At 41.7% G+C, this 27,830-nt stretch overlaps 4 protein-coding genes across 19 annotated transcripts in view; 2 read left to right on the plus strand and 2 right to left on the minus strand.

Annotated features, from left to right (window-relative positions):
• LOC106814110 (amphiphysin-like) overlaps positions 1-6,166 on the plus strand; it is a 15,786-nt gene extending 9,620 nt beyond the window's left edge. The window contains exons 7-13 of one of the 2 annotated variants that reach the window (XM_014818386.1): positions 272-378; positions 723-772; positions 938-975; positions 2,986-3,075; positions 4,363-4,788; positions 5,105-5,206; positions 5,535-6,166. In XM_014818386.1, the coding sequence (XP_014673872.1) occupies positions 272-378; positions 723-772; positions 938-975; positions 2,986-3,075; positions 4,363-4,788; positions 5,105-5,206; positions 5,535-5,615 (894 nt within the window). In that variant the 3' untranslated portion in view covers positions 5,616-6,166. The remainder of the gene's footprint in view (positions 1-271; positions 379-722; positions 773-937; positions 976-2,985; positions 3,076-4,362; positions 4,789-5,104; positions 5,207-5,534) is intronic. The other variant, XM_014818387.1, reaches the window with a different exon arrangement.
• Positions 6,167-12,161: 5,995 nt separating this feature from the next.
• On the minus strand, positions 12,162-18,092 carry LOC106814106 (CREB/ATF bZIP transcription factor-like). Of its 15 annotated transcripts, none has more exons than XR_001394555.1 (7): positions 17,930-18,092; positions 16,770-17,772; positions 16,026-16,072; positions 15,322-15,410; positions 14,828-14,871; positions 13,871-13,926; positions 12,162-12,277 (listed from the first exon to the last, which is right to left on the minus strand). XR_001394555.1 is itself a non-coding variant. In XM_014818382.1 (4 exons), the coding sequence occupies exons 2-3, from the start codon at positions 17,728-17,730 to the stop codon at positions 16,050-16,052; spliced, it is 984 nt and encodes a 327-aa protein (XP_014673868.1). In that variant the 5' UTR covers positions 17,731-17,772; positions 17,930-18,092; the 3' UTR covers positions 12,162-14,871; positions 16,034-16,049. The 15 variants fall into 15 exon arrangements, 2 of the variants coding, with proteins under 2 accessions (XP_014673868.1, XP_014673867.1); XR_001394552.1 differs by having other exon boundaries at positions 13,866-13,926; XR_001394557.1 differs by lacking the exon at positions 13,871-13,926.
• Positions 18,093-21,462: 3,370 nt separating this feature from the next.
• On the plus strand, positions 21,463-22,775 carry LOC106814108 (probable RNA-binding protein EIF1AD). The gene has a single exon (XM_014818384.1). It carries the CDS (start codon positions 21,870-21,872, stop codon positions 22,371-22,373), a length of 504 nt encoding a protein of 167 aa, XP_014673870.1. The 5' UTR covers positions 21,463-21,869; the 3' UTR covers positions 22,374-22,775.
• Positions 22,776-22,843: 68 nt separating this feature from the next.
• LOC106814102 (putative malate dehydrogenase 1B) overlaps positions 22,844-27,830 on the minus strand; it is a 9,670-nt gene continuing 4,683 nt past the window's right edge. The window contains exons 2-6 of the mRNA XM_014818378.1: positions 26,492-26,604; positions 24,932-25,100; positions 23,675-24,441; positions 23,280-23,406; positions 22,844-23,033 (exon numbers count right to left, since the gene is read on the minus strand). Coding sequence (XP_014673864.1) covers positions 22,873-23,033; positions 23,280-23,406; positions 23,675-24,441; positions 24,932-25,100; positions 26,492-26,604 — 1,337 coding nt within the window. The 3' untranslated portion in view covers positions 22,844-22,872. The remainder of the gene's footprint in view (positions 23,034-23,279; positions 23,407-23,674; positions 24,442-24,931; positions 25,101-26,491; positions 26,605-27,830) is intronic.

Genomic DNA, 27,830 nt, shown 5'->3' on the forward strand with positions numbered 1-27,830 from the left:
ACTAGAATCCCTCCACTCCACCACAGAGTCACCGCAGTAGACGTTAGATGAGCGCTGTCGCTATGCGGCACTTGTTTTGTCCTAATATTGAAACAACCAACATTTTTTAAATAATGACAGCAGACAAAAGCGTCTCGTTCCAGAAGGAATTGTTATGTGCTATTGGTTTCTCTGTGTCTGCAGTGGTTTGTGCTATCAAATTCTAAAGCTGTTGTTCGTGTTTAGCACTGAGTTATCCTTCCTGCTGACATTTTGTGTTTATGTTCGTTAGACAAGTGAGCAGCTGTACAATGCGATGGAGAAACTGGCAGCCGAGAGCTCGCAAGGCTCTTACTCACCGAAACGCCTTCAACCGCAAAGTTCCTCCTACGTGCCTGCGTAAGCACACCTCCTTCTCCCAGTTTCTTTATGTGGCTATTATGCACGAGTCCAAGTTTCTAGAGTTCGTGTTTATAGTCATCTTTGATTTTCAGATGACATTGTGACATCTTGTCATGTAGATCGATAGCGGATCTAATCAGGCGGATAAATAGCCGTTTAATCGGAGGGTTCATTGCTGTGCTTTGGCTTTAATTTGAACCAGATACGAATTTTTACGCGAGTTGCTGATAGTTTTATTTATTGAAACACAGACTGAAACTGCTGTATGAGTTTAGCTGATGTGTATTAGAAATAATAATTAAACGGCTATGAATTACCTTATTCCATCTTTCGTCTTTCAGGTCTCCACTTGGAGTGGATTTAAGCATGACAAACAAGTCCTCACACACAGGTAGATCTCTGCTGCATCATTACATACATCATCACTACGTACTACCATGTTCAATTTCGCATTAGATCCTTCTTTGCATTTGAAAATTAGCCGGTTGCTCGTGCATGCATGGGCTAAGGCTAATGCATTTTGTGCGATGTTCGTAATTTTTTCGACTGCTTTCAGATAAGTCGGACATGAATGGACCACCGGACGATGAACAGGTAAGTGATATCCTGCTTGGTTCGGAATCTTGCTAGTGTGTGTCGCCTCTTGCTCGTAGCAATTGTAGGGAAGCGACACTGCATCCCACACGTACACGCGAGGATTGAACCGCTAAGATAGTCGGGTGTTGGTTGATATACGTGGCAGCTGTTGCAGTTGCGAATGCGACCGTACTGCTGTTTACCAGCTGATGCCCCCCCCCCATCACCCCTTCCAAGACACAGTTATTTGTGCATTAATACAGTCATAATTAGCATTGTAGCGTACGTTTTGTAAACGAATGCCCGGATCTGCGTTAAACAGTTTCGAGTTAACAGAGGGAGCGGCATGATTTAGCTGTTGCACAGTTTGAGTTGTTGATAGCGCAGTGATTTTTAAGCCTATGATTTCCGACGTGGTTCAATCCTCGCTTGCTGTGCTCGCTAGTGTCGTGCTTTGCTTGCTGTCTGAATTAATGCAAGCTTATGCCATTCACAGTGTTGCAAATCGCACGTAGATAAAAATTGTAGTGGCAACAGCCTATGTTTCCAAACATAGTAAACACTGCTGGTTGATGTTGCAGCTATTGTATTGAAGATGTAATTCTGTATGGACGTTGGGGGTGGTGGTAAAGTTTGGTGATGTAACTATGGGCTGGCTTTCCGGTTATAATGGGGTTATATACGAGAGGTGTGGTTTCATCTTTGGAAACATGGTGTTGTGCATGATATGTCTACTGCCCATAATGCTACTTGTAATATGAGTGTGTTTGCCTTAACTGTTGATAGTTATTAGTATGCTAAATTAATTGCTATTAATTGGTGTTCGTTTTGATATGATTTCATGTTTTGCGCACTAATTTAGGGTTGTTTTGGGATCGCCCGTCTCCCACTCTTGTGATAGCCCATTCCCTTGTGACGAGATTGTCACAGAGATTGATCAGTCTGATACAGAAAGATATCATGTTTTTTTAATGAATTGTGCTGATGAAAACCCATAAATACGCGAGAGGTAATGTGTGTGAGTGTGTGAGTGTGTGAGTGAGTGAGTGAGTGAGTGAGTCAGTGAGTGAGCGTGTGCGTGTGCGTGTGTGTGTGCGTGTGCGTGTGCGTGTGCGTGTGAGTGAGTGAGTGAGTGAGTGAGTGAGTGAGTGAGTGCGTGAGTGAGTGGTGATTGAGTGAGTGCGTGAGTGGAGTGCATGTGTAAGTACGTGTGTGAGTGAGTGAGTGCAGTGCATGCGTAAGTGCGTGCGTGAGTGAGTGAGTGTGTGCATGCGTGAGTGAGTGAGTGAGTGAGTGAGTGAGTGCATGTGTGAGTGAGTGAGTGCAGTGCATGCATAAGTGCGTGCGTGAGTGTGAGCGTGAGTGAGCGAGTGTGTAAGTGTGTGCATGCGTGCAGGGGTTGAAATAAGCGATGGTCCGATGGTCCGGGGCCATCAAATAATCAGGAGGACCATCAGGTTTTCAAAGTCAATAGTCCAACGGACCATTGAATATTTTGGTCCCATTTTACGGTAATTTTCTTTGAGGTTTCCACGTTCCAATATACTATTAAAGTGAATAAACAATTACTGTATCGTTTGATACATTCATTGTAGGTGCATAATTAAACCATTTCATCACCATGTAAAATCTCTTTCTTACGCTTGCACGCCGCATTACTTTTAGAGAACAATTTGAAATTTAGGAGGACTATCTGAAAATTTAGGAGGACCATCTAAATTTCAAACTAGATTGTCCTGTGGACCATCTCTTTTTTCTCCTTATTTCTACTCCTGTGCATGCGTGAATGATTGGGAAGCTACGGGTCTATCGGCAGCAGAAGCGTAACGCTGTAGGAGCGGATAGGCATTCGTCATACCGAATGTCATCTTTTTAAATAAAAACATTAAAGGATAGCCTCCGTACTCTACGGTGGATACTAGTTTGCGCGGGGGTCGGGCGATCCAGGTTTATCGCCTCTGTCATGTCGTGTGTCTACGTTGCCCGTGTTGTGTGTGGTCACTGTGTGTGCATGATCGTACCCCTCAGGCCTCGCTGCCAGATGACGACGAGCTTGGAGGCTCATCGAAGCGAGAGAGCCTCGTTGAGTCCGTCACGGCCGCACTGGCCGCCACCAATGTGAGTCCGACCCGCCATCCTTACCGCAGGGGTAGAAATTAACTTTTGAACACGGGAGTCCAACGGACTCCCTACACTCAAAAAGAGGGAGTCCGCAGTCGTGAGGTTCAAAATTAAAGATATTAACAATAACGCATGTGCTTATTTTTAAGATTCATGCGGTTGCACGTCTGCCAAATTTTCTTTGGACATTAGCTGAAAAAATACGGTAGTTCCATGAGGCTGTGCTCCGGAACGAACTAGTTAGTATAGCAGAATTTTCAGGGAGTCACACGGACTCCTGCATATGTCAAATCAGGGAGTCCGCTCTGGAATGAACTAGTTAGTATAGCAGAATTTTCAGGGAGTCACACGGACTCCTGCATATGTCAAATCAGGGAGTACGACAGTAAATCAGGGAGTATTTGACTCCGGACTCCCGTTAATTTCGCACCCTGCAGTCACCTCACCTTACCGCACTCACCGCAGCACCGTAGTTCTGCAGCCCGTCGGCACTCTACCCTTGCAGCACCTCCGCCGCCCTGGCCACGCACGCTCGTCTAGTAGTGCGCTCTCTTCTAACGACTAACCTAAATGCTAACCTGAGCGTCTTGCATGCGGTCGTGTAGTTGTCGCGCGGATGTCGCTGTGTTGTGCTCGCTTGTCATTTGCGGCAGGATACTGTGCGGTGTGCGTGCGTGCGTGCGTGCGTGCGTGCGTGCTTGTGCGTGCGTGCGTGCGTGCGTGCGTGCGTGCGTGCGTGCGTGCTGGTTGTTTGTCGTAGTGTGAGTCCGTGTTATGTCGTTGGATGGAGCTGATAACATTTGGTGGTGAGAATCTTCTGACGGGTGATGAGGATTGGTGCTCTGTTTCTTTAATGCATTGATAACAGGTCAGCATGCGCGCTAGGGCAGTACAGTGCTAGCAATCAACTGCCATCACTGTTTGCTCATTGTTGGAATTGACAGCCCAGCCTCCATTTCGGGACTGATAACTATTGAGCAAAATGGGGCACATAGTTACTATCGGTTGTAGAAATCAATACATAGTTACTATCGGTTGTAGAGATCAATATTTTTGGAGGAATCAGGATTAGCATGGTCTTTGTTTCTAAGACTGGCATGAAAATAATTTTATAAAATCCATGTGAAACTGTCCAGTGGGTGCTTAACTGTACTAGAGTGTGTGTTGACCTGGTTGGGTAAGCGGTTGGTTGATTAGGAAGTGACAAAAACAATAACCACTTTTTTAGCATTTCACTTCAGAAATTATAAGGAATTGCAATCACTGTGAGTTGTGTCTTAACAGGGGGCGCCACTTGACATTACGGTAGAGAAAAATGTTAACAAAGATGAGGAGAGAGAGAAGAAAGCAGCAGAGAAGCAGCGGGAAAAGGAAAAGGAGAAAGAGAGAGAAAGGGAGAAGCGTAAGGAGAAGGAACGAGTCAAGGAGGAGGAAAAAAGAAAGACGAGAGAGAAAGAACAACAGTTGGAAATGGAGGCAGAGCGAACGAGGCAGATAGAGAAAGAGAGGGAGGAAGAGCGAAAAAGAGAGAGGGACGAAGAGCAAAAGAGGGAGAGGGAGAAGGAAATTGAAAAGGAAAATGCAAACGCAAAAGATGTTCAGGCGTCTAAGGAAAAGATAGACGCTGATAAAGATGTACAGGACGAGAACGTGGTTGCTGCGGCGGCGGACACTGATGCTGATGCGCCACCTGGTGGCTACCTGTACAAGGTATCATTTATGTCATTTGTCTGCAGCTTCATTGTGTGACCGTGAATGATGATTTGCATGAGCCTCTCTAGGGTTCTTCATACCAACAATTAATGTAACTCAAAATAAGCACACAACATAAATCTTGTAGTGCATTCTTACTATTTATTCGAGTAATAAGGTAAAGAATTAAAATTATAGTTTAATGATTTTTTATTTTGCCGGCTACACCGACCTATGATGTACGCGACGTCGAGAGTTTGATGACGCGACTCGCGTAATTCGCGGAATCCTTCCCTCAATGTGTGGGTTTTCACACGCGTGTGTCTCTCCCCAGGTCCACGCCACGCATACTTACACGGGAGAGGACGAAGACGAGCTGACGTTTGAAGCCGGCGAGACTGTTTACGTAGTGGATCATGATGATCCGGAGGAGCAGGTATGTAGTAGGTGCTATCCGTCTTATATGCCAGCGTCGCTCAGTTCAGTCACGTAGTACAGCAACATGGCTGCTCTTCACGATTGTCTGTTCGTAAACGCTTTGGCTTAAATTTCGATAGTCGTCCATTACTTTCTAATGTTCTTTTTACTTGTATATTTGTTCGAAATCGGAAGCGGTGGGCATTGTTGGGTATTTTACTTTTGTTTTGTTACTTTTTACTGTAAAAATTGTGTTATATTTAAATAGATTTTTATGTAGGGCCTATCGGGTATAGCATGCTCTAACATAAATAAGTCCTGTAATAATTTTTTTCCTGTGGTTTTAGGATGATGGATGGCTGATGGGAATCAACAAATCTAACTGCAGGAAAGGCGTCTTTCCGGAGAATTTCACCAAGCGGATTTAGGTATATTCGCGTGAAAGATGGTGCCACCATTGGTCTCAATTGCGAATATAGCGTGTGCTTGACGCTAAAAGTGACAGGACAGCATTTGTACGTGCAGAGTGCATTTTGTAGGTCACACCGCAGAGCTGTGTCCACACTTGATCGTTTAATCGGTGTGTCTTGTTGGGTAGAAGGTGATACTAAAATGCTTCCCCTGCCGAGTGTGCCTTGTCAAGTTTTGTTGACATTCCTTGATGCAAGATCGTGGGTATTTTATATATCTTTATATAAATTCTATACATATGTAATCATTTTGAAAAGAAAAGAAAGGAAAAGTTGGTATAATATAACGAGTGCATAGCCGATATGTCTATTATCATGATGATTTGTCTATATATCTCTAAATGATTAGTAACATGGAGTGAGGTGTAATATATTTGTGAGCATCATTGCACCCAAATCAACATCACCCACATTAGAGCAATAGCATCAGAACTAGATAATAGGGAAGGAGTGTGACTTCAATAAACAAGGGAAATTCGTCATTTACTAGCCTTAGAATACCTACGATTTACTACGCGTAACTCAACCAACTTGAGCTCAAATCGTACACGGTACATTCGCCTAGCATCGTGCGAAATCGTTTCCTCGTATACACCCGCAATCCGGAGATACAGACTAAAACGTACGACACGATTATCCATTCTGTTGCCAGCAAACCGAATGTATAACCTGCCTAGCTTGAAACAAAAGGCAGCTACTAACGATTCTTGCGCACTCTTGTGCCCTTGGCGATGCGGTGTGGCTCGCTGGGAGATTGGACATCGACGCAACACTCGGCGAGCTAATCTTTGACCTATTTACAGCTGGTATGCCCCCCCCCTGCACGCACGCCCACCACAATCAGCAGCAGCTCTTGCTCCAATCTCCCAGCGAGCCACACCGCATCGCCGATGGCACAAGAGTGTGCAAGAGTCGTTAGTAGCTGCCTTTTGTTTCAAGTTAGGCAGGTTATACATTCGGTTTGCTGGCAACAGAATGGAGAATCGTGTCGTACGTTTTAGTCTGTATCTCCGGATTGCGGGTGTATACGAGGAAACGATGCTAGGCGAATGTACTTTGCACGATTTGAGCTCAAGTTGGTTGAGTTACGCGTAGTAAATCGTAGGTATTCTAAGGCTAGTAAATGACGAATTTCCCTTGTTATTGAAGTCGTACTCTTTCCCTATTATCTACTTCTGATAGCACTGATAGAACTGGCATCTTAATAAAAAATTTTATTATTAAGTTTGCAACTATGAACCTGTGCCTTGGCTGTATGCGGTTTTGTCATTTCTGCCAGGATAAATGATTCTGGTGTGCCAAGAAGGGCATGCAGGTGACTGTTCTTGCTGTGTATCCTACACGTTTTGCACCAGTTTTCACTTTCTTTGCTGGGCTGGCAATGAATTTCTCTATTTTATTGGGCAAAATTTCTCTGCGGGAATTGCCACGTATAGCCGCTAGGGCTAGCAGCTAATGATCCTGATGCAAACCGCACATTGTCATTATGGTGAATGTTTGGTGCTACTCTAGCTTATCCTGTCTGTTTTCTTTGAGCAATACTATGATAGCTGCACAGCTATTAAAAGTGCACGATGCCTTAATTACGTGAATTCTGTACATTTCTTCTTACCACGATGTTTTAGACCAGGGAATCCGCATCCCTCGGTGATGACCCACATATGTATCACCAAGGGTCTCCCGTGACTATCATATCCTTTGTTGATATGTGGTAGCATCTATACTAGGGATGCCGAGCTATGACCCGCACTACTTTAGCTGAGAGGGTCTATGTCCCCCGGGGTACTGCCGGAACGTACCCTGGTACTATCTAATATGCCGGACCGTACCTCGCCTACTCCACTAACGAGTCTAAGGAGTCGCCTACGCCTACTCCCTAACCCTAACCCTAACCCTAACCCTAAACCTAACCCTAACCCTAACCCTAATCCTAACCTTAACCATATCAAATAGTGACCACGTTCCGGCAGTACCCTGGGGGACATAGACCCTATGAGTGCTACGTTAGGTAGAATCTCAAAAATGTTGTCTGCTGCTTGATGCTTACACTCCTGTTACGATAACTACATGTCCAGATAAATGAGTTTGTTATTTATTTAATTGTTTGATTTTAAAATCATGTTATCTGGGGTTGTGGCAATTTAAATGTCATTTTAGAGTGTCGGCTTGTTGTGAAGAATAGGATTAACAGCGATCGGTTGTGGGCGGGCTTTTTTGGTGCACTCATTAACATGTTGTATTTTGTAATTCTATTTATATTGAACTCGTGGAAATCATGTTAGTCTTGCCGCATTTCTAAGTATTTCTATACGTGTCACATTCCGTTTCCATTATATTCTACTAGCATTCCCATTTAAATATATTTTGTTATTATTGCCGTTATTTAATGCTGTACTCGCTTGCAGTTTCCCTCGGTAACTATCACAATCACTTTACGCGAGCACGTACGTTTGGCGCAAACAGGCGTTTTATACGTGCACATCACGCGCAAGCTCATTTTGTATGCTCTCCCTCGGGAATTTTCATATCATCTAGATTGTAATCATTATTATAACTTGCTTCTCATTCCATGTAAGGTATAGTTAGCTTGTATTTTTTGGTAAAATCTACTGTGCATGTGTTAGCGCGTGCGAAAAGCGAATGGTTGTGGAGTTGGTTTGGGAACAAACGCAATCAATAATGAAACCGTGGCAGCTTTCTCAACGGTGATGGATTACGCGCATGGAAAATTTGTTACGATGGTGACCGCTGCAAGTGTAGCATGACAGACATCCCCACTATGACGAACACCCCCTATACATATATGGCTATATAGGCGTGTCTAGCAGGTAGCATGGTGCATTTGATTGATGCATGGGAATTTGACCTTTATTTGCCCATGCACAGTGTGTAGGGGAACGCTTGTCATAAGGGGGATGTCTTCTATGCCACAGTAGCTGTCCTTTGTGAAGATGCATTAATTATTATGCTATAGTTGTGCGTTTCACGCGCGTGTCAACGTTAGTGTATGCTTGGAGTAATCATTCTGACTTCTGACAGTCAGAATGATTACTCCAAGGTGTATGACGCCTAGAGAAGTCATCCAAAATTAAAACTTTTCATGACTACGCCACTCGTGTTTTTCCACAGAAAAGGTGTCGTTGTCGTTGGTAAAGCACTTGGTTGTGTTCGCGTGGATGTGTGTACTTTGCGTATGTAGGTGTCAGAGTGAACTCGCGTTGGTCCATCCAGGCACTATTTCACGCGGCTATTGTTTGGGTATTGGAGCAATAAAACCCGTTATACTGAATCCCTTCCGGTTGTTGTGTCAGTCGTCAGCAGCTGTTCAAGCGCAGGTGCGGTAGCGCCATCTGTGTCGGAGCAAGCAGACTAACTTGTTCGCATCGTGTTGCTAATGTATTCAGTAAACAGTATTCGCGGTTATACCTGCTTCCTAACACACTAGTCCTTCTCACCGACCATTGGCCATCTTAGTAAAACGTTTGTGTTATTTTGTGCTTTGATGTCGTAACCTCACAAGTAGCGGTCAGCATTCAGGAAGCACAACTGGTCAGTCCGTTGCACGGAATGCGAACGCGGAAGTGTGATGTGGGAGTGAAAATATCTATTGAAAATCAAGTTAACCAATCGTGGTTTCACCAATGTTACTATACATACACACGCATGCACGCATACACAGATATATATGCATAGAGAGGGAGTTGTGGCGACTCTTTAGGAATGTCCTGGCATTCCAACACTGTTGAGCAATAAAAAATCAATCAATCAGGCAACACATCAATAAGATGGCCAGTATTGCACTATACATTTAGATGTGTATGGCCTTAACGCTACTATTATATATTAGTGTTTTCCAGGCTTGCTAACGCCTCGTATGCAAAGCTATGTCAGACGTACGGGCAGCAACAAACACTGTCTACAGAAGCCCGACCATGCAGGCTCTACGACTGTTTCACACCCCGTAGTGAGAAGCGAGAATGTAACTTGTGGCTATATGCCTAGAGTAGCCGTACAAGTTTGTGTCGACTATATTTCTACTCTCCCATCACCACAACGCTGTAACGCCGAACTACACTCTCTCACTAAAGAACGTGGTAAAATTTAAGATTAAATTCATTAATAATTAAATTTAATTAAGCAATCAATCAGGCGACACATTAAGATTAACTAGTCGAAGACGCCTACGAAGTTGCATCATCTATAAATTTCACAGAAAAGATTATATTTCGTGGGCAATGCACCATTCTTCGCAGCGAAGCGCATTTCCAGGACGCGCACGTGTAGCATATACTGCTATGATACTGTTCGCGGTTGGTCAGGAATCTCGAAGATGAGTGATGCCGGTAGATGCATCAACTTGTGGCTTAAATGCAACTTCTCATTGGCCTTATTGGCTCCGGGGTCGGAGGGATTCCTATAGGGACTGCGTAAAGATATGTTGGCTTTCCTGAAGATGCGTTGACCATAGGACGATCCTGTAATTTTGCGGGTTGCCATCCAGGGCTTGAACCGCGTGGATGAAACTGTGCCTAGTATGTATATAACTAACAGTAACGCATTCTCGAAAATGAACATACGAGCTGGCTAGTAGAGAGCTGTAATTATTAATTTAATTTAATTAATGGTTAAATAATTAAGTTTATATTTCGGTGATTACGAGCTGAATTCAAGCAGAATATGAAGTCACTCTCTGGTCACAAGGCCTACTACAAATGTCGCGTAACAACAACACTTTCCTAATGGCAATGATTTCTACCTCCATTATCACTAACTCTACTAAAACTGCAACTGCTGGGGATGCTGCCTCCATTTATGCCAAAACACTCCTGAAATATAACTAGACTTATCTGAATAAGATTGGCGCTTCGGGGACCACGTTGTGGTTACATGGACATACGAATTTATTTAAGTGCATATACGATAGATATGGATAATCACGGCTATAATTAATGAACTGCCTATTTGTACGACGCAGTGAGCAAGCGCCTGCTAGCAATGAGGTACGTGCGTGTCCAGATAAATATGAATAACTTGTGAAATTTAAATTCAATACCGAAATTACTGGCGTTTACAAGAATGTTTATTCGTGCTCCACGAGACCGACCCATAAATGTTCTACTTGTCCTCAACGAGATCGATGCGCTAAATATCTTGTCGACCCATTTTCTTACTACACAAAATACCGCATAGGCTGTGGCTAGGAGTGGCATTTTTCTCCATGAACGAGAATTGTTGTACATACCCACATACGGCTCGTCTACATTAACCAGAGTTAACACTTGACTCGAGTTAAGAAACACGCATCGTCTACACGGAGTTTGTCTTAACCCGAGTTAAGCTAACGGCAGCTAGCGGGAGGCGAGTAAACGCATGGCTTACTACCACTGGAGTTAACGATTTCGCGCGCGTCTACACGAGTCTTAACCCGGGCGAGATTAAACCCCCCTCATCGCGTGGGGTTACCCGAGCTAAGACCTCGTATAGAATGGATATGAAATAATCAGGATTAGGCCCAGATGGCGAGTTGGTTATGCTGCTACAGCTAAGAGGTTGACACTGCGTAAACGATATCTCGCAACACGCAAATTAAATGCCATGGCGCTGCAAGTTTGCCCCCGATTTCTTGGAAAAGCTACGAAATCAGTTTTTACTCTCTTTTCGAATGGGAGCGACACGGCGGTGCGTTTACCAAGTTAGAATTGGCAATATCGAAAGCTTGCAATATTGCAAGCAAAGTAATGAATTTCGAGCGTTTCTCCCGATGAAACGGAACCAGTTTGATTTCATCAGAGGACTTCCGCATTTGTGACCCAGGTACGTTACAACGTATATATTCACTTCACTTTACTGTCCTCCGAATAGACAAGATAAAATGGCCTTTTCTTAATCCTTCCGATTTTATTACAAAGCCAATAGCCAACGCCCAACTGTCCAGAGAACAAACGCCCCCCTCCCCACCAAACCCAGGAGAAATGAGCTAGCTACGCACTTTTATACACGTGACTCCGTCTTGGGGAAACCTAGAGTAATATTCACTTCATTTGGATCTCCGCTGCATATTAGAATAGACCATGAACTTTGTACCAATGACCTTTGACCATTGCATGCTAGTTTCAACCCTACTTTTAGCCTATCTTTTCCAACTGTCTCCAGCGTACACACCGAATCCAAAAATTACATATACGTACGTCCATTTTACCAGACTATAAATTGCACGTCACTGTGCCAGATGAGCTAAAAACGTCGTGCGACTAAAAATAATTCAAATATGAAATTGGTCATCGATAAACTAGGAGTTTTTTAATAGGGCTGCCGCACGCAAGCCCACGCACGCAGTAGCTTTGTACACGTAGAGGGATTAGCATTGGTCAGAAGCAAGGTTTACTAACGAATTCATTTAAAAGGGTCGATTCACTACTGACAATAAAACTTCATAACAATAAACAAGGAGAACTGTGCCAACGAAAACTATTGTTCAGCACCATTGAGGAGCAAAGACCTGTGTATTAGTAACTTATTAGTTCTTTATTTGTCACACGAGCAAGTGCAATAACAGAAGCGACGATCGGGTATTGGTGAGCCACAACGCCTCTCACCTGCCTCCACTGACAGACGACACACTGCAAAATAGATTCGGCATTGAGTTCTTGTGTTTATCAGATTCATTTCAACAACTCATTGTTTATTCTGAACGAAAGCTTGCACAATCACCACCACATACACATCAAAGTCACGAACGAATTTCAGCCTCTTGTCCGGCACTGCACGAGTTCTTGATCACAAGACGCACCTACAATATAACACTCCTATTTAACCCTTCCTACTTCTTTGGTAAACCTAGTTCGGGTAAAAATTAACCTTTTTTTATTTATTAGCATCAATGACACGCATATCATCTTAGTTCTATGCGACTGAATAGAAATGATGGTTGCTTACTGGTTGTACCGTCTGAAACTGAGCCATACATTCTCGAATGAACATTATTTTACAGTACAGTATAGGCAATAAATATAACTTAGAAATATACAATATTAACATGTGACATTTTCCTTATTACCATACACCCGTTTTCACAAAAGCTTGCTTTATAAATTGGTAGAAAACAACCAAACTAACGTTGACATGTTATTGTATCAAATAACAATCGATAGGCTTAGAGTTGGCTTTACGTATCAATACAACTGATGAATTCTCTGTACACCAGCCAACCTTTGTTCCTGTGAGCATAACGTCAGTTGCATCAAGTTTACACTTAAATAAAAACTAAACAATGCTAGTCAAATAAATTTATCTTTTCAGTGAATACATGTGCAAGTCGATGTGATGTGCTCACCAAACTGTGAACTTTGAAAACCAATATTATCACAAGTAAATACACGCACTGCGATCTATTCATAAAAAACTAACAATGCTTGTCAAATAAACGTCCTTTTCCAGCGAATATATGTGCGAATCGATGTGGTGTGTCCACCTAACTGCACTTTGAAACCTAATCTTATCACAAGTAAACATACGCACTTCGATCTATTCTTCGTGACTTGATGCTTGCAGCAGTGTCAGTGACGTCACAACCTAATCCCAGAGCCAACTGCAAACACTTCTGAACTAGTTACATACAAAGCTGAATGGGGAGAACTGACGCTGTCTCAACACGCTGCTGGTTCTATCTGATAACCACTGCTGTGATTGACATGCAACCAAGATTGAGGTAAGAACGCCAAGATGAGATTGGCTGTCATGTGACGAAGACTGAAATCTGCAGTGCACGTACGTCACCAGCTAAATTCAGCGGCCGACTATCCTGACGCATGAATTCTTCTGCATGCTAACAAAACCATCGATCAGTTGACATTGCCGCTGCACATTTCACAACAACAGGCTGCTGTCACACACTCACGCATACGCACACCGATGAACCGACTTTTCTTTCACGACGAGGTACATCAGCTTCAGCATCAGCCCCCATATCACGCAGCACATCACTACCCCCACACACCACCGGTCCTGAAGGAAAGACCGCTCATCCCCGAGAGATGCTGCTGCTGGTGCTGCTGCTATCACTCAAAGTTGCTGGGTTTCCAGTGTGTTCATATCTGAAACAAAATCGCCTCAAAGGCAAGAAAGACCTTAAATAGGAACTAGCTGGTCGTCATTGTCTACAAACATGAGTGAGCAGCCAGGACATGTGAGGGTAACATTCTCGCCCACCTTACTTAGTTCGAAGGCGTTCGGAGAATAGAGCGTCCACCGCACTGCTTCTGCCAGTAACCTGCACAAAAAATGGCATACAGAGGTATTATCCCCCCTCCCCAACATACGCACGCACGCCACCGTTTCTAGTTCAATCGTTACAACTCATGACAGATCACTGTACGAGCATGGACAAAACTGCAGATTATATTGCTCTAGTATTTGAAATTACTAAACATTTACTGGGCAGAATGATACCAATAATTCCATGCTGCACTATACCTACATTGCATTGATATCACCATAACACCAATACACAAAAACAATACAAACTACAAGAACTACTGCTTTAACTTTTTTATCACAAATTAGCATTAGGCCAAAACAAAATATGTGTGGTTACCGTTACATGCCGAAAAAAAATAGGGTAGGTAGGTAGGGAAAACATTTTATTTTCTTGAAATGTTTTATTTACGAACCATGTCCGAAGAATGTGCTTTTGAAATGTGCAAGAATGTCTTTTGAAGCAGGAACTGTCCAATTCATATTTTTTATTTTTTTTTACTTTAAAGAAAATTGACAATTAAAATGTTTAGGGTCGCTGGGAATAAATAGGGTCGGTCGGGAAACCATAACCACACCTATATTTTGTTTTGGCCTTACTGTAAGAGTGGGTGATGGTGCCTACATTATTTTACACAAGTTTCAATACAAGTGGTACTCCTCTGATTTGTCTGCATTTAAATATTAATAGTGCATTATGTTTATGACATACTAAAAATTAGTTCAAGAAGAATATCAGTGTCTTTTGTAGTTTCATCTATTTCCACAGCACCATCATCAGCTGATCCATGCTAACCTTAAATTTAATCGGGTTTTACACAAATATACAATACGTATAATGACAGAGTCCAGTACACACATGCATTATTATATAAACGTTCAACAATATCTATAAAGATAAAATATAAAGAACTAACATCACCAGACATATCCTTGGCTAACCTCTTCATGGCACAGCTACCTGTAAAAACAGAAAAAAATAGAGCAGAACTGTAAGCAATTCATAACTAGGTAAGTGGCTACTAGTGTGTTAAACTTATACAAACACTTACTACACAAGATCTTGCATAATATTATACCAATGTAATTCAAATATCTGAAGCATAAGCTTTGCAAAAGAGACATTTCCCACTACGCATCAAAGGCAAGTATGGAAAACAAATGATTACAAATAATTTTAGAATAAGTTTCCAAGATATAACCAATATTCTAAGATAAGTAATGAAGGGAACACTGCAAATCTTAAATCACAGTAGATGTGCTGTAATACTCTGCATCAATACTAAGGCGCAGATACACTTTTCAAATGTACAATTGAACGCCCTCTATCCCCGACATTTCTCTATACCGACACCTTTGCCGACACCAAGAGATAGGGGGCGCTCTTTTAGGCACCATTACATGAGCATACCGAACTCTTCTTTCTTATTCTAGGCAGAATCAGATCATTCTGGCACTATCACAATTCTCAGCAATGGAACTGCTCACTCATGCTTCTGGCTTGAAAAAAGAAAAGCAATGTGTTAACATATATACACAAAAGCCAATGTTATCGATTATTCAACATAAACCTGATGACAAAGCAGAATTTTTAAGGTAATGAATGACACATCAATTAATTGAACTGCGTGAAGATGTTAAAAGCACAGTAAATACTACTATATGAAGATAATAGATCTTAAAAACACATACTACAAAATTAAATAGAAGAAAACTGGCAAGTATACACGTTTATATTAATAACAGATTTACAGTAATAAACTTGTACTTCTTGTGGATCACCTGCATTAGAAACAGTTAAACAACATTCTCAGCTCAATTATTTCACTCAGTATCTTAACAAACATCCACAATCTACAGCAAAACATGCAGCAGTGTGTCACACCAGTTTCATTGCTTGAAGTACAACAACGGCTCCCATTTATAGTAAAACAAACAATACAGAAAGAACACATGATCAGGCTCGCTACAATACCGCAACGGTACGCTTACTCATGTGACTTTCTGGATCAATTCTGGCTCTACAGAAAAAAGCTGAATGTTTTGCTGTTTATAACTGAATTGCCTGAAAACTAAGAGTAAAGTAAATTGAGTAAACACACAAACACCCCTTACCAAAGTACCTTGGGCCGCTGGCAGTCACAACTCAGCAATGCGGGCGACTGGAAAGAAAATGTGAAACATGTCATCTTTTTCAAATCTATTACAATTTTATAGTTCATGCATAGAAAATCTCTTAAAGCATCCACTTGTATTTATTTTATTATTCAAAGGTTTAAGCAACAAGTTATGAATGATTGTAGTAAACATTTTCCAAACATAAAATTATTACAGGCACTTTAGATTTTTACACGTTTAACACTGGCAAAGTACTCGTACTTTAGTTTATATACATAGCAAGCAAAATTTGAAAGGCCATGTTACAATTACTATTCCTATACAACGACTTCCTAAAATCCGGTGCAAAGCTTCTAGTAATGCATAATTATGTACACGATTTATACAAAATTCCCAACTGCTAATAAGTTACATGGGAATTCTGCTTGACAAACACGTTTCACAAATCGATTTAATATATGCCATTGCTAAGCATCTTTTAAAAACATAATTTCACTAAATTAATATTGTTGATAACACCACGACATTTTGCGACCAAAATGAGCATAAGGTGAAACTCCAATAGCAAATGATTAAGGCATGGAATCGCATAGACTTGCCTCAATCAGCTAGCTCCTACAGATCTACTAAGCACCATAAGACTAAATCTCACTAAATTTCATCAATCACATGATCACAACAAATATTTACAGCATGAAGATTGCTCACGCGGCATTTATTCGTCGAACACACACTGCTCACCGTGAGCCATCCGCGAACATCTCGGGCAAAACTCGAGTGATACGTTCTTGTTTTCCACATGCAGGCACACACCGCCACCTAGCGCCGCACCCTTCGTATGCTTGGTAGGTTCCCTGGCGTCGCCATGGTGAGCCCTCTTGCGGTTGAAAGAGGTTGTCAAGGAAACGCTGCTGGCATCAATGTTCTTCAGAAGGGTGGAGAGCGTGCTTTCGTTGGCGATGACATTCCGCAGATAGGCGAGCTCTTCTCTTAGCGTACTGCTCTCGTTTCTTTCAATCTCTAGCTCGGTTCTCAACTCGGCGTTTTCCTTCGCCAGTTTCTCCTTGTCACTCTCCAGCTTGTTGATGTGGGCCTTCTTTTTTTCCCGGTTTATTCGGGCCTGTTGCGCATTTCTTTGATTCTTCTCCACGATGGCCTCCGCCTTGTCGTCTTCGCTGCTCGTCGAATGTGCGGGGCTTAAAGTTGGCGAAAAGCTGTCCCTCGTACGCGCACCATAGACGTCACTGGAACATGGTAGCTTTGGGGTTTTCCGTCCTGCACGCTTTCCTGTTTGCTTGGCCGCTGTTATGCAGACTTCTGGGAGTGGGGAGGTGGTACGTGGCGATGCCAGCATCGTTGATTCTGCAGGCATCTGCTGCGCCACACTGCTGCTGCTGCAGCTACCGACGTTTGCCAGCGTGACGTTACATGCTGGGCCGGCATATTCACTGTCAGTTGGGTTGGGATGAAGGACTCCGGACGAGGGGAGCAGTGTCATTTTGTCGGCGACTAATTCGAAATGCATATTATCGACTAATTCTTCAAACCCAGGCAATGCCAATGCGTTATAAATATAACCTTCCATCATGTCACCACACCCCAAAGGTGAACTCTCAGACATAGAAACGGGGCTATAATCCGTTACCTCGCCCAATTTCCCTACCTCAAATTCATCACTGAAAACGGAATCCTGTTGGTACATGTTCTCTGTTGGATGACGGCTTGTCAGAGCTTGCACTTGTATCTGAACATCAGAAATAGGCGTAGTAAGACTACTAAAATCCATTGCTATTGGTCTAGCTGGCGTAGTTCTGTTCTTGCGAATTTAAGATAAAACTAAAACGAAGTCGTTGTTACGACATAGGGTAGAACGTAACGTCGACGTATAATTTACAACTTACCAAATTAGGAATATGCCTCTTATGAAACGTATGATGATCGTCGTTCACACTTCTGCATCAGATTCACAACTAGGCCAACCTGGCCGCGTGAACGGAGGTCGTGTATGAGCAGGTGTTAATTCCAATCCGCTGATTCGCTGATCATCAGTTTATGGGCGTGTCTTACACGCGGGTATCACTCATCGTGATTCATGCGATGAAAACGTTTCGCCGACGTCGAGCCAAATGACAGTTTTCGTAACATTCCGCAAAACATCTTAGACAAAAGCTAGGTCGCATTTATTTCTTGTAGATTTTAGGTGTAACACTTGTTTTGCGAAATATCATGTTTAGCATGAACAAACATTGTAATTTTTGCGCGCAAATAAGATTGTAGAAAACACATAAATCCGAATATGGATAGTATAAAGTAGATCCCGCCGACGATTGCGCGAAAGAGATAGATGGTGATAGATGGAGATAGAAAGAGATAGATACGTGAATATTCATTTAGATAAGCATAAAATTTAATAGTATTTTTTTAACAATGTGATACCGCATTTATATAACGGTATATTTACAAACGACAAAATCATGAAAAAAGTTCCATGTGCATGACCGCGACGATGGACCATGACGCTGGAAAAAACACTAGTACAGCTCTACGGTACACCAGCGCCGTCTAGTGTCGTATATTGTTAAGCTCAGGTTGTAAGTACTCTCTTGGTTTATATTTCCTTCTTCATTAATAATAATAATAATAATATATTACTATTTTAAGATTACAGTGAGCATATTAATACGATTATGGTATTAACATCACGAGTAGGGTAATGCAATTGCTAATGGAGATAACCTCGTTTGCCAAAACATTACGTTAGCTCGGTATCCATCTTGGAGTCAATAAATGCCACCTCACCACATTTATCGTCACTCGACCTGCTATCGGGTTCATAGTCGTAGGTGTCACTCTTTTTGCATCAGAGTTCTGTCGATATACATCTCTTCTCGTGAGCGTACGTTAAGGTTTGTGCCAGGTTGGTGAAGTAACTAGGCAGTGTGTAATGTTTAAAAGTGCACTTTAATCATGTTAATGGAAATTATGACCACATTGCATAGCAGCATATAGCAAAGTACACTCACTTGGCTAATCCACTCACTTACTCGGCGTAGTTCTGTATTTCAGTTCAACACTAAGTACATGTCGTATGAAGCCTTGTTCAGTTTTATAGAAATGCACTGGCATTGTTACAAAATGTACTTTTATTTCAGAAATCACTGACTACAATGGACCAAGTTCAAGCATTTGTTGACCCAGCAAAGCAATTTATAAAAGATTCCGTACGTCTTGTAAAGCGCTGCACAAAGCCAGATAGAAAAGGTGCGTACTCACTGATACTTTAAAATACAGATATACAGACATTAACTGTTTATAGAAGATGCTGAAGTCATTCTACACGTGCATTGTTTTGCTATTAGTATTATCAAAATGCAATAGAAATGGATCAGGACTATTTCCAGATCTCCTATACTTTTATTATGGCAAAAATCGGAACTGGTAATGGTATAACTCTAACAATACCCATAAAACTAACTCTAACCCAAATCCTACTCTTTTTAAATACAAAATATAAAATTTAATATGGCACACACATTGATATCGGATCTAGATCTGTTTCAACATTTTGGTCAGACACTGTCAACTAAGATTTATTGTTGTAAAGTAATTTGAACCTGTAGCTACTAGCTACTCTGTATTGATAAAAACGTACATCCAAAATTCCAAGTTCTAAGGTGTATATCACTGTTGTTACCCATGTAAAACACGAGGCCAAATAAATCAAATTAACAGCAAAATATATTTATTTATAATGATTTTGCAATACCTACTAAGGCGAGAATTTTTTATTTTGTTGGTTTACAGATCTGCCGACCCGAATTTTCAAGAAAAACGAAAAAAAAAAATTGTATTTTTTTTTATTCCTGCCAACCTTTTCTCTAAGAAATATGAATTAAAAAAATGTAAACTTGCACAAACAGTTTATAATAAAAGTACAAATAATTACAAGTTGAGTTTTGTTTTCATTTAGTTTTCTTAAAATACTTTAATATTATCAGGGATGAGATTCTTCCGCGGAAATCCGCGGATTTGACAGTCCCAGGGGTCGATTTTGTGAAACGTCTAAATTCGTTGAGAAAATTGGGAGGGGGGTAACAATGTAACAATTTAAATTATATACCCTCAACAGCACCTGACTGTAGACTGTAGTGTAGACAGTAGGCTGACAGCGAATCCTTCAGTGTATCGTTTTTGGCCCGGTACCAGAAAACAGAAAATCGCCTCTGTTCACAGCGTTGCCCCAGTTCGAGGGGGCACGCAGACACTGGTGAGGGTAGCTGATCACGTAACGACCATGCCTGGCCTGGGTGCGGGTTTACATGTTGCTGCCGTGGATGTTGTGTGCATGACTATGCACTGATTGTTCCATTCGCATTGTGTTTTTTTCATTCAATCTCCTCGCAGCAAGGCAGCTTTGTCTGAGTAAAACAATGCAAGCGACGGGTGGAAACAGAAAAGTCTTATGTCTAGACATTTAATTAAAAAAATTGCCCTATTTTCAGCCCCCTGATTTCCTATTCATAGTTCGTTTGTTCCTTTTGACAACTTGAAAACGGGATTCAAGAGTCTCCTATAATGTGTTCAGAATAGCTTAGAATGCACCAAATTGCACCATTCTTTAAAAAAAATTCCGGGGCAGCATGCCCCTGGACCCCCCTAGCATGGCAATGACCTACGGTCCTCGCATTGCTCGCTCCTCTGTTGGCTAATTAAAATTTCAGCTGAAAATTAAATTATCCAATCTCATCCCTGTATTATGTATAACAGTATCACTGTATTTTGACTTGTTTGATCTGATTTTTTTTGGGGGGATTACCCTACCGATTCAACAACAACAACAAAAATTCTGTAAACCAACAAAACAAAAAAAGGTGGCCTAACCTAATAATTATTATATTTATCATTTAACACTATTAGTCAACTTCAGTGAAATCCAACACTGATTATATATCCAACACTTGTAAAATTGATGCAGGAGTGGCTGATATGAAGACAGTCAGTTCCCCTTCTAGCCCCTAATACTTTTTATGAAACATCTATTGTGATTTTTATGTGACTATGTAAAGTGTAAATGAATATATACTTGAGCTTAAATTAATTTTATTTTACAGAGTTCCAGAAAATTGCCATGGCAACAGCAATTGGATTTGGAATTATGGGTTTCATTGGTTTCTTTGTCAAGCTTATACACATTCCAATCAACAACATCATTGTGTAAGTGTCAATTGTTATTAATGTCAACCTGTTCATTGCTTTTTGAGCATTATCAAACGTAGTTAAAGAACCGTGTTGATGTTTAGCATTTTTGAAGCTCTATTTAACGTTTCTCAGTGCTGCTTTCTGTCACCTATGCTTTGGTACGTGTTTGTAGTAAAAAGGATAGCTAAGAATTATACCTTTCAAACGTGAACATGGGTTTTGTTGCTTTTCCCAGCGGATCGTAACAAGTGCAATCATGGAGTGAGCGATCCCTGGTCCTGCTTGGACACATCGCACGCCGAAATGTGGTGACGGTGGCTGTTTCGACAACTGAACTTAACCCTGGGTTGATAACAGCACTCACGAGGGTGGGCCGTTTCGTGCACATTTTCTTTCCCTCGCACACTGGGGATAGAACATCTGCAGACAAACACGAGAGAAAATCCACCTGCACCTGTCCCCCATCCCTTTATTGATTTGTGATTAGAAGTGTCTGTTAGCTCAAATTCGATTCTGCAGCATAAACTGCGAACATTGTTTCGAGTTGCCTAAAAGCCCACCCCTTTGAACTTTTTACACGAACACACCTTCAAATAGATCGACTGTCTTGGCACCGGCGCACGGCAAATCTACACCGGCAGCATGTCGAGGGCTACCAAGCGCAAGCACGTTGTGCAGGAAGTGTTAAACGACTATATATTGCCATCTGCAGAACAGTTTATTGTACAAGTTGTGGCTTCGAAGGGGAACAATCTACACGAAGTCGTCACGGACTCCGGCGATCAGTTCCTCGTGACAATGCCAAGCAAATTTCGCAAGAACGTCTGGATCAAACGTAGCGACTTCTTGCTGGTTGAGCCGATTGAGGAAGGTGACAAGGTCAAAGCCGAAATCATTAGCATCCTCTACAAGAACCAAGTGAAGTACATCAAAGAGGAAGGCAAGTGGCCACCTGGCTTCAGCGATGTTAAGAAGGAGAAGAATGACGGGGCCAACAACAACGACGGTGAAGCCAGGAATACGGAGGACGAGGAAGATAGCGATAGTGACCTATTTGTCAACACAAACAGGCATGCTGTTGCTTACGAGGAGTCTGATGATGACACTGATGATGACGATGAAGATGTGGATGATGAATTAGTGTAGGCTAACAACAACCCGTGTTAAAGCTTTTTTTCATGTGTTAAATAAATAAATTTGTCTAGCTTTTCTCAATAATTGGCTACCCTTAAATTATACGTTGTGCAAATTTCGCTGACACCGATACCAAATTACGCAAATCATTCAATTTGGCAGGTTTCTTGGTTTTCTTGTTATTTTCTGTTGCTATCCAAATCTATCCACCTCAGTTGTAATAGCCTCTGTAACATTCATTTACTGCACATCATGCTTTGCTTGTAAGTTGTTTTTTATCGGTGTTGGTGTTTCGGTATTATTTGCAATATTCTTCATATAATGTTACTTTGGTAACAGATGAACGTGTGTGCTCATTTGCAGCAGATATGAAATTGAAACAGATTTTTTTAAATAAAATTCAATTATTATTAATAGCGTGTTGTTATTTTTATACAGCATGTTTTTTATTTTATATAAGAAATTCTGATAGATTTGAACAAAACATCAAATTGACCATACTGTATTGCAGTTATGACTGCACGGTATTGAGTTGTTGACTTGCCTCAAGCGAGCTGTTGATTATTTTCGTGGTGGCATTGCTGACCTTCAGGTTGTCCACGACCTTGAACCTGCCATCATCAAACGTCACTGGGAATGAAAAGACGAGGCTGTCTGGGACGCCATACCAACCTGTCAACATTAAATCCCATTGCAATCTTCGTCAGTGGCCGTTGGTCAGAAAAATATGGGTATGCTACATACATATATATCTGTGAACTTTCCACTTGTAACCCCGAGTTCTTCTGAAATGGAGGTCTTTGCATATAACAGTAAAGATCGACATGTACAATACATTCAAGGACGCTGACACATTTAGCAAGACTACATTGATTAGCGATAAAACAAAATTTACGAGATGGGTAAATATTTAAATACCTTGCGATACAACTGCTAGCGAATGAATTTGGTCTGTTGAGTCGCCATTCCACCACAAGCTCAAAGTGTCAACAATAGCAGAAGCTGCACTTAGTGATCCTCCCCCAACTCTAGACGTTTGCATAGTCTATCAAAAAATATGGCAGAAAGAAGATGACACAAGACCAATGTATCATTGCCCCTCCTTTAAAGCAAGTGTTATGAGTGACGTCAGTGATGCCTTCTATTTTTAAACCAAACCCCTGCTTATATATATAGGACTCTAATTTTAATTAATGTATTGAATTTTAATCTTAATATATATACACACACTCACATGCACATACGCATGTCTGTTTTTCTAAGAGCAAGGTAATTCCATGTTTTTCTAAGAGCAAGGCATCTCAATGTAATACCTTACGTCTGTCAACGATCTGTTGCTGCAAGTCTTCTTCCAGCCACTTTGCATCATAAATCACCTCGGCAACTGGGCGGGTGAAACCCCCGGGGCCGCAGATAGCAGAGTCGAGGCGCGAGACGCGCGCCAGTGACACGTCGATGTGAAAATTGCCGTTGGGATTGCCCCAGGCGATGACGCCGGCAACGTCGCATGGTAAAACGCCCAGCTTCTCTGCCAGAATCGACCTCGCTTGCCCTACAATGCTCAGCGACACGGCAGCTAGATTCTCCTTCAGACGTCCCTTCGTGCTCCTGTGCAGCACCGTCGCAGCAGCATTCCCTGCCCAGCTGTCGGAAACAAGGACCTTGGCGCCCTCTGCGCAGGCTTCGTGGATCGCATTGGCATATGTCTCGTACACAGATGCGTCGTGCGTGCCTTCATCCAGCAGCAATATAACGTCGCACTTTTTGAAAGCTGCGACGGGATCGCGAGTCGTAAACACATGTTTGACATTTGACGAAGCCAGGTCCTGCACGTCAGCTTCGAGGGTTAGCATCGTTTCGTCGGTAACGTCTCGCACGTCCAATAGATGGAGGCACAGGTCGGCATCCTTTCCAAGTATGTCCCTCGACGCCAATTGCTGAATTACGTGACACGCCACGTGCGATGTGGCGCTACTGATACACACGTGGAGCGGGTTATACTGTTGAAGTAGCCTAGCCTTGGCCTCATCATCCTGGAGCTGGGTCTTCAGGTTTTCTTCAGCAACTTGCTGCATATCGACTAAAAAATATCAAAGATGAATGAAGGTGCCTAAAGAACTGCATGTATACTGTTGTAGTTCATTTTATTTTACTCAAAAATATTTTTTACCCCATTTAAGAAGTTCATTCGGTTGGTAGACTAATAGATCGCAGGAGGCGAAACGTTAAGCGGTACGTTTCCAATCTTCACGGTTGTGTAACAATAAACCCAGTTAGATCCGTTTTTTACCGTTTTGGTGCTTTGGTTTATGTAGCAGGCTTCGGCCAGTAGTTATTTTTTTTTAATGTAGGTGGCGTTGTTAGCTTTACACCATGCTCTAAACCAATTTCCACAGACAGTATGAATTCCAAAAAAAATCAAGATAGAGTGCACTACTTCACTACTCAAAACTACATGCTACACATACTACCATTCAATACCAATTTCTATTTATAACTCGATATGTATGCACGTGTAGCTTGAACCAGAAGGCACATGTGCATGTGAAAAATGGTGTTTTATTCTTTACCTGTTGACATGCTGCTTTTGATATTGTAATAGCCATTGATGTATTCCTGGAACTCATTGGCTCCACCCATGTAATGGCCCTTTCCACCTCGGTCAACTAGTTCACGCCACACAAGTGGCGATTTTTTATGTGTCCAGTTATTCTTTTGACATGTCTCGGCCAACCATAACTGCAAATAAGTTGTAAATCATTTGTTTTAGATTTAAGCAATCAAACCTGCATATAATGGCCACTCAAGCCATGTGACCTTTATGGACAGGTGACTGCTCTGGTCGCAATCACAGGGTTGGCTGTTTAAACAATGATTGAGAAAAGCATCCTTGTATAAGATCTAGCTCTCTTTACACTAGCTCTGCACATCTTTGAGAATAACGCAAATAATAGAAATAATAGGTTTTGCAATACATGACCGTTTCTTCTACCCATATTTACACGTACTGCAGTTCGTCCTTCAAACTTGCTACTCTTGCTAGACAAATAATGCAACTAGAAAAATATTTAACTCTATTAGCACCTATAAAAAAGCCGAGTCAAATGAAGCCTGTACCAAGGTTATCAAAAGCCAAACCACTAGGCAATATACTAATTATTATAATAACAAGTGCCGCAGAGCGACAGCGCTCAACTGACGTGTGCTGTAGCCGGCTATTCTTCTGATAAACTCACTGGCAACCGAATCAAGTGCGCCCTCCCACCACCGCGTTGATAGGCTTTGCTATACCGGTAGTACAATAAAGATATAGCTGTGTAGCTTTAATGACTTTGCTATATTAACGTTATCATGGATATGCGTCGAGCGCGAGCGTAGTGGTGGTGGTGGGGGAGGGTGGGGGAAGGGTGGGGGGAGGGGCAGGTAAAGGGTGCTCTAATAGCAAAAGCAGTTCAGTCCTTTGTTTACAGTCAACAAATCCATGTTTAACCCTCCTCTTGGGGGTCAAAAGGTTATCAGACACTTACTCTTCGCACGTCAGTGGAAAGCACATTTCATGGTTCTTTCAATAAAGCCATAAAAATGGTAGGTCACCGCTGAAGGAAAAAGTTTTTCAATCGCCCCATCAGACCATGTCCTCAGAAAATGTCTAAAATCTGCACTGTGCCCCATTGACCTTTAACCTGTGACCTCCAATTTCGGCACAGTGATGGCTTTTCCTACCATGATGCTATACACCGACTATCACGAGCCTAGGTCGAGCCGTTTAGATTTGTGCCGCAATTCTGCATTTCCTCCCTATACCTTAAGTTAAGGAGAGAATGTTCCCTTCTTTTACACCTCTTGACCTTTGACCCCCAGCTTCGACATCCAACTCGTTTTTGGCTTACCCCCCCACGCCCCCAATATTGTGACCGTACGTCGAGCGGTTAAGATTTGTGCCCAACTGTTGACGGACGGACGGACGGACAGAAGGACGGACGGACGGACGGACGGACAATCATGCGATTCTACAAGCTGCATCTGACTATGTCAGATGAGCTAAAAATCAATCAATATACTACTATATCAAGTAATGATAATAGGTACAATACTGCACACAGTGCAGACAATTAATGAATTATTCTTACCTCCCAATCTTTAGGGTGTATTATCACTTTGTGAACATTAAAATTTGGTAATTTTGCAACAAGTTCATCAGCTAGTAACTCAATCCTCGCAAAGTAGGGACAATCAGCAGATCCTAAAAGTGAAAGGAAAATAAATTACAATTGGTTTATATCATTGATCACGATCGATTACATGCATCAGAAGATACATAATATCGTTGAATTTTATAAGTAATAACAGACAATACATAAGGCAAAAAAGTGCAGATGGTGTAGTGATGCTTGGAAACGTATATAAATAGATTATTATTGATATACTTGCTCGTAACCTCGTAATAATTATTCTTCAAACTCAAAGTCTAACTCTAGTCCAAGGCACGTTTATTAGATACCAAAAATAATTTGATCAAATAGATATAGATCAACACTGCTGATTGCAGTAGATAAAGTTTTCATTGTAGAGTTAAACAAAGAAGAAGGAGGAAAATTCCAATATGAAATGACAGAAACAAAGAAACTAAACTTGAAGGGATCTTCTGAAGACGATACATGTCGAAAGCAATAATGAGGCTCGGATGATCCACAGGCACTTGGAACGTCTCAATAAAAAGAATTATGGTAAATAAACACGAAATGTATTTACTGCCACTGTACCAGTCTTAATGTTTCTCTACTCTCTTTCGCCTATTATTGCCAATAATTTCCTGTAAATGCCAGTCAACTGCTCCTCTGCAACACACAACTGTCACAAGTACACTGCACGCACAGTCACTGCTGTGCACAAGCAACAACAATAAAGAGACAAGAACAATTATACAAGAACAAACTCTATATATTCTTGTTATTTCAGCATTTGTGCACAGCGGCGTGCGTGCGCCGGTGCGGTCACTGTAGGCCTACTTGTGTATTGCAGAGGAGCATTAATTGCACAGCATTTATCGGCAATGATAAATAGGCGAAAGAGAGTAGAGAAACATTAAAACTTTGGTAGTAAATACATTTCATGTTTATTTACCATTATTTTACTATTGATACGTTCCAAGTGCCTGGGGCCGGGCAATGAATGCCAGAAGAATGGGCAACAGTGAGTCACTGTCTCAAAATGCTAAGAATAGATTGTAACATAATTATTTGATATCTCCTGCTTAGTTATTATGAGCTATAAATACAGACTACAGTATCATGTACTTATAGAAATGTAATACTAATAGTTATCATATTGTAAAAATGCTACAAAGTTCAACTTGTGCTATTTTCCTCAAATTCGTCACTTTTACTTTTAGGTCACGTGACTATACTATCGCTACTGTCAGTGCCAGGCAGTGGCAGTGGCAGTGCGGTGTGTGCAGTGTGGCACTGG

Source organism: Priapulus caudatus, unplaced genomic scaffold (genome assembly GCF_000485595.1).
Source record: "Priapulus caudatus unplaced genomic scaffold, Priapulus_caudatus-5.0.1 Scaffold872, whole genome shotgun sequence".
NCBI lineage: Eukaryota > Metazoa > Priapulida > Priapulimorpha > Priapulimorphida > Priapulidae > Priapulus > Priapulus caudatus.

Bases quoted from the DNA above. Each gene is read 5' to 3' on its own strand.
- LOC106814106 (XM_014818381.1), bottom strand. From the start codon at position 17,730: ATGTACCAACAGGATTCCGTTTTCAGTGATGAATTTGAGGTAGGGAAA.
- LOC106814108 (XM_014818384.1), top strand. From the start codon at position 21,870: ATGTCGAGGGCTACCAAGCGCAAGCACGTTGTGCAGGAAGTGTTAAAC.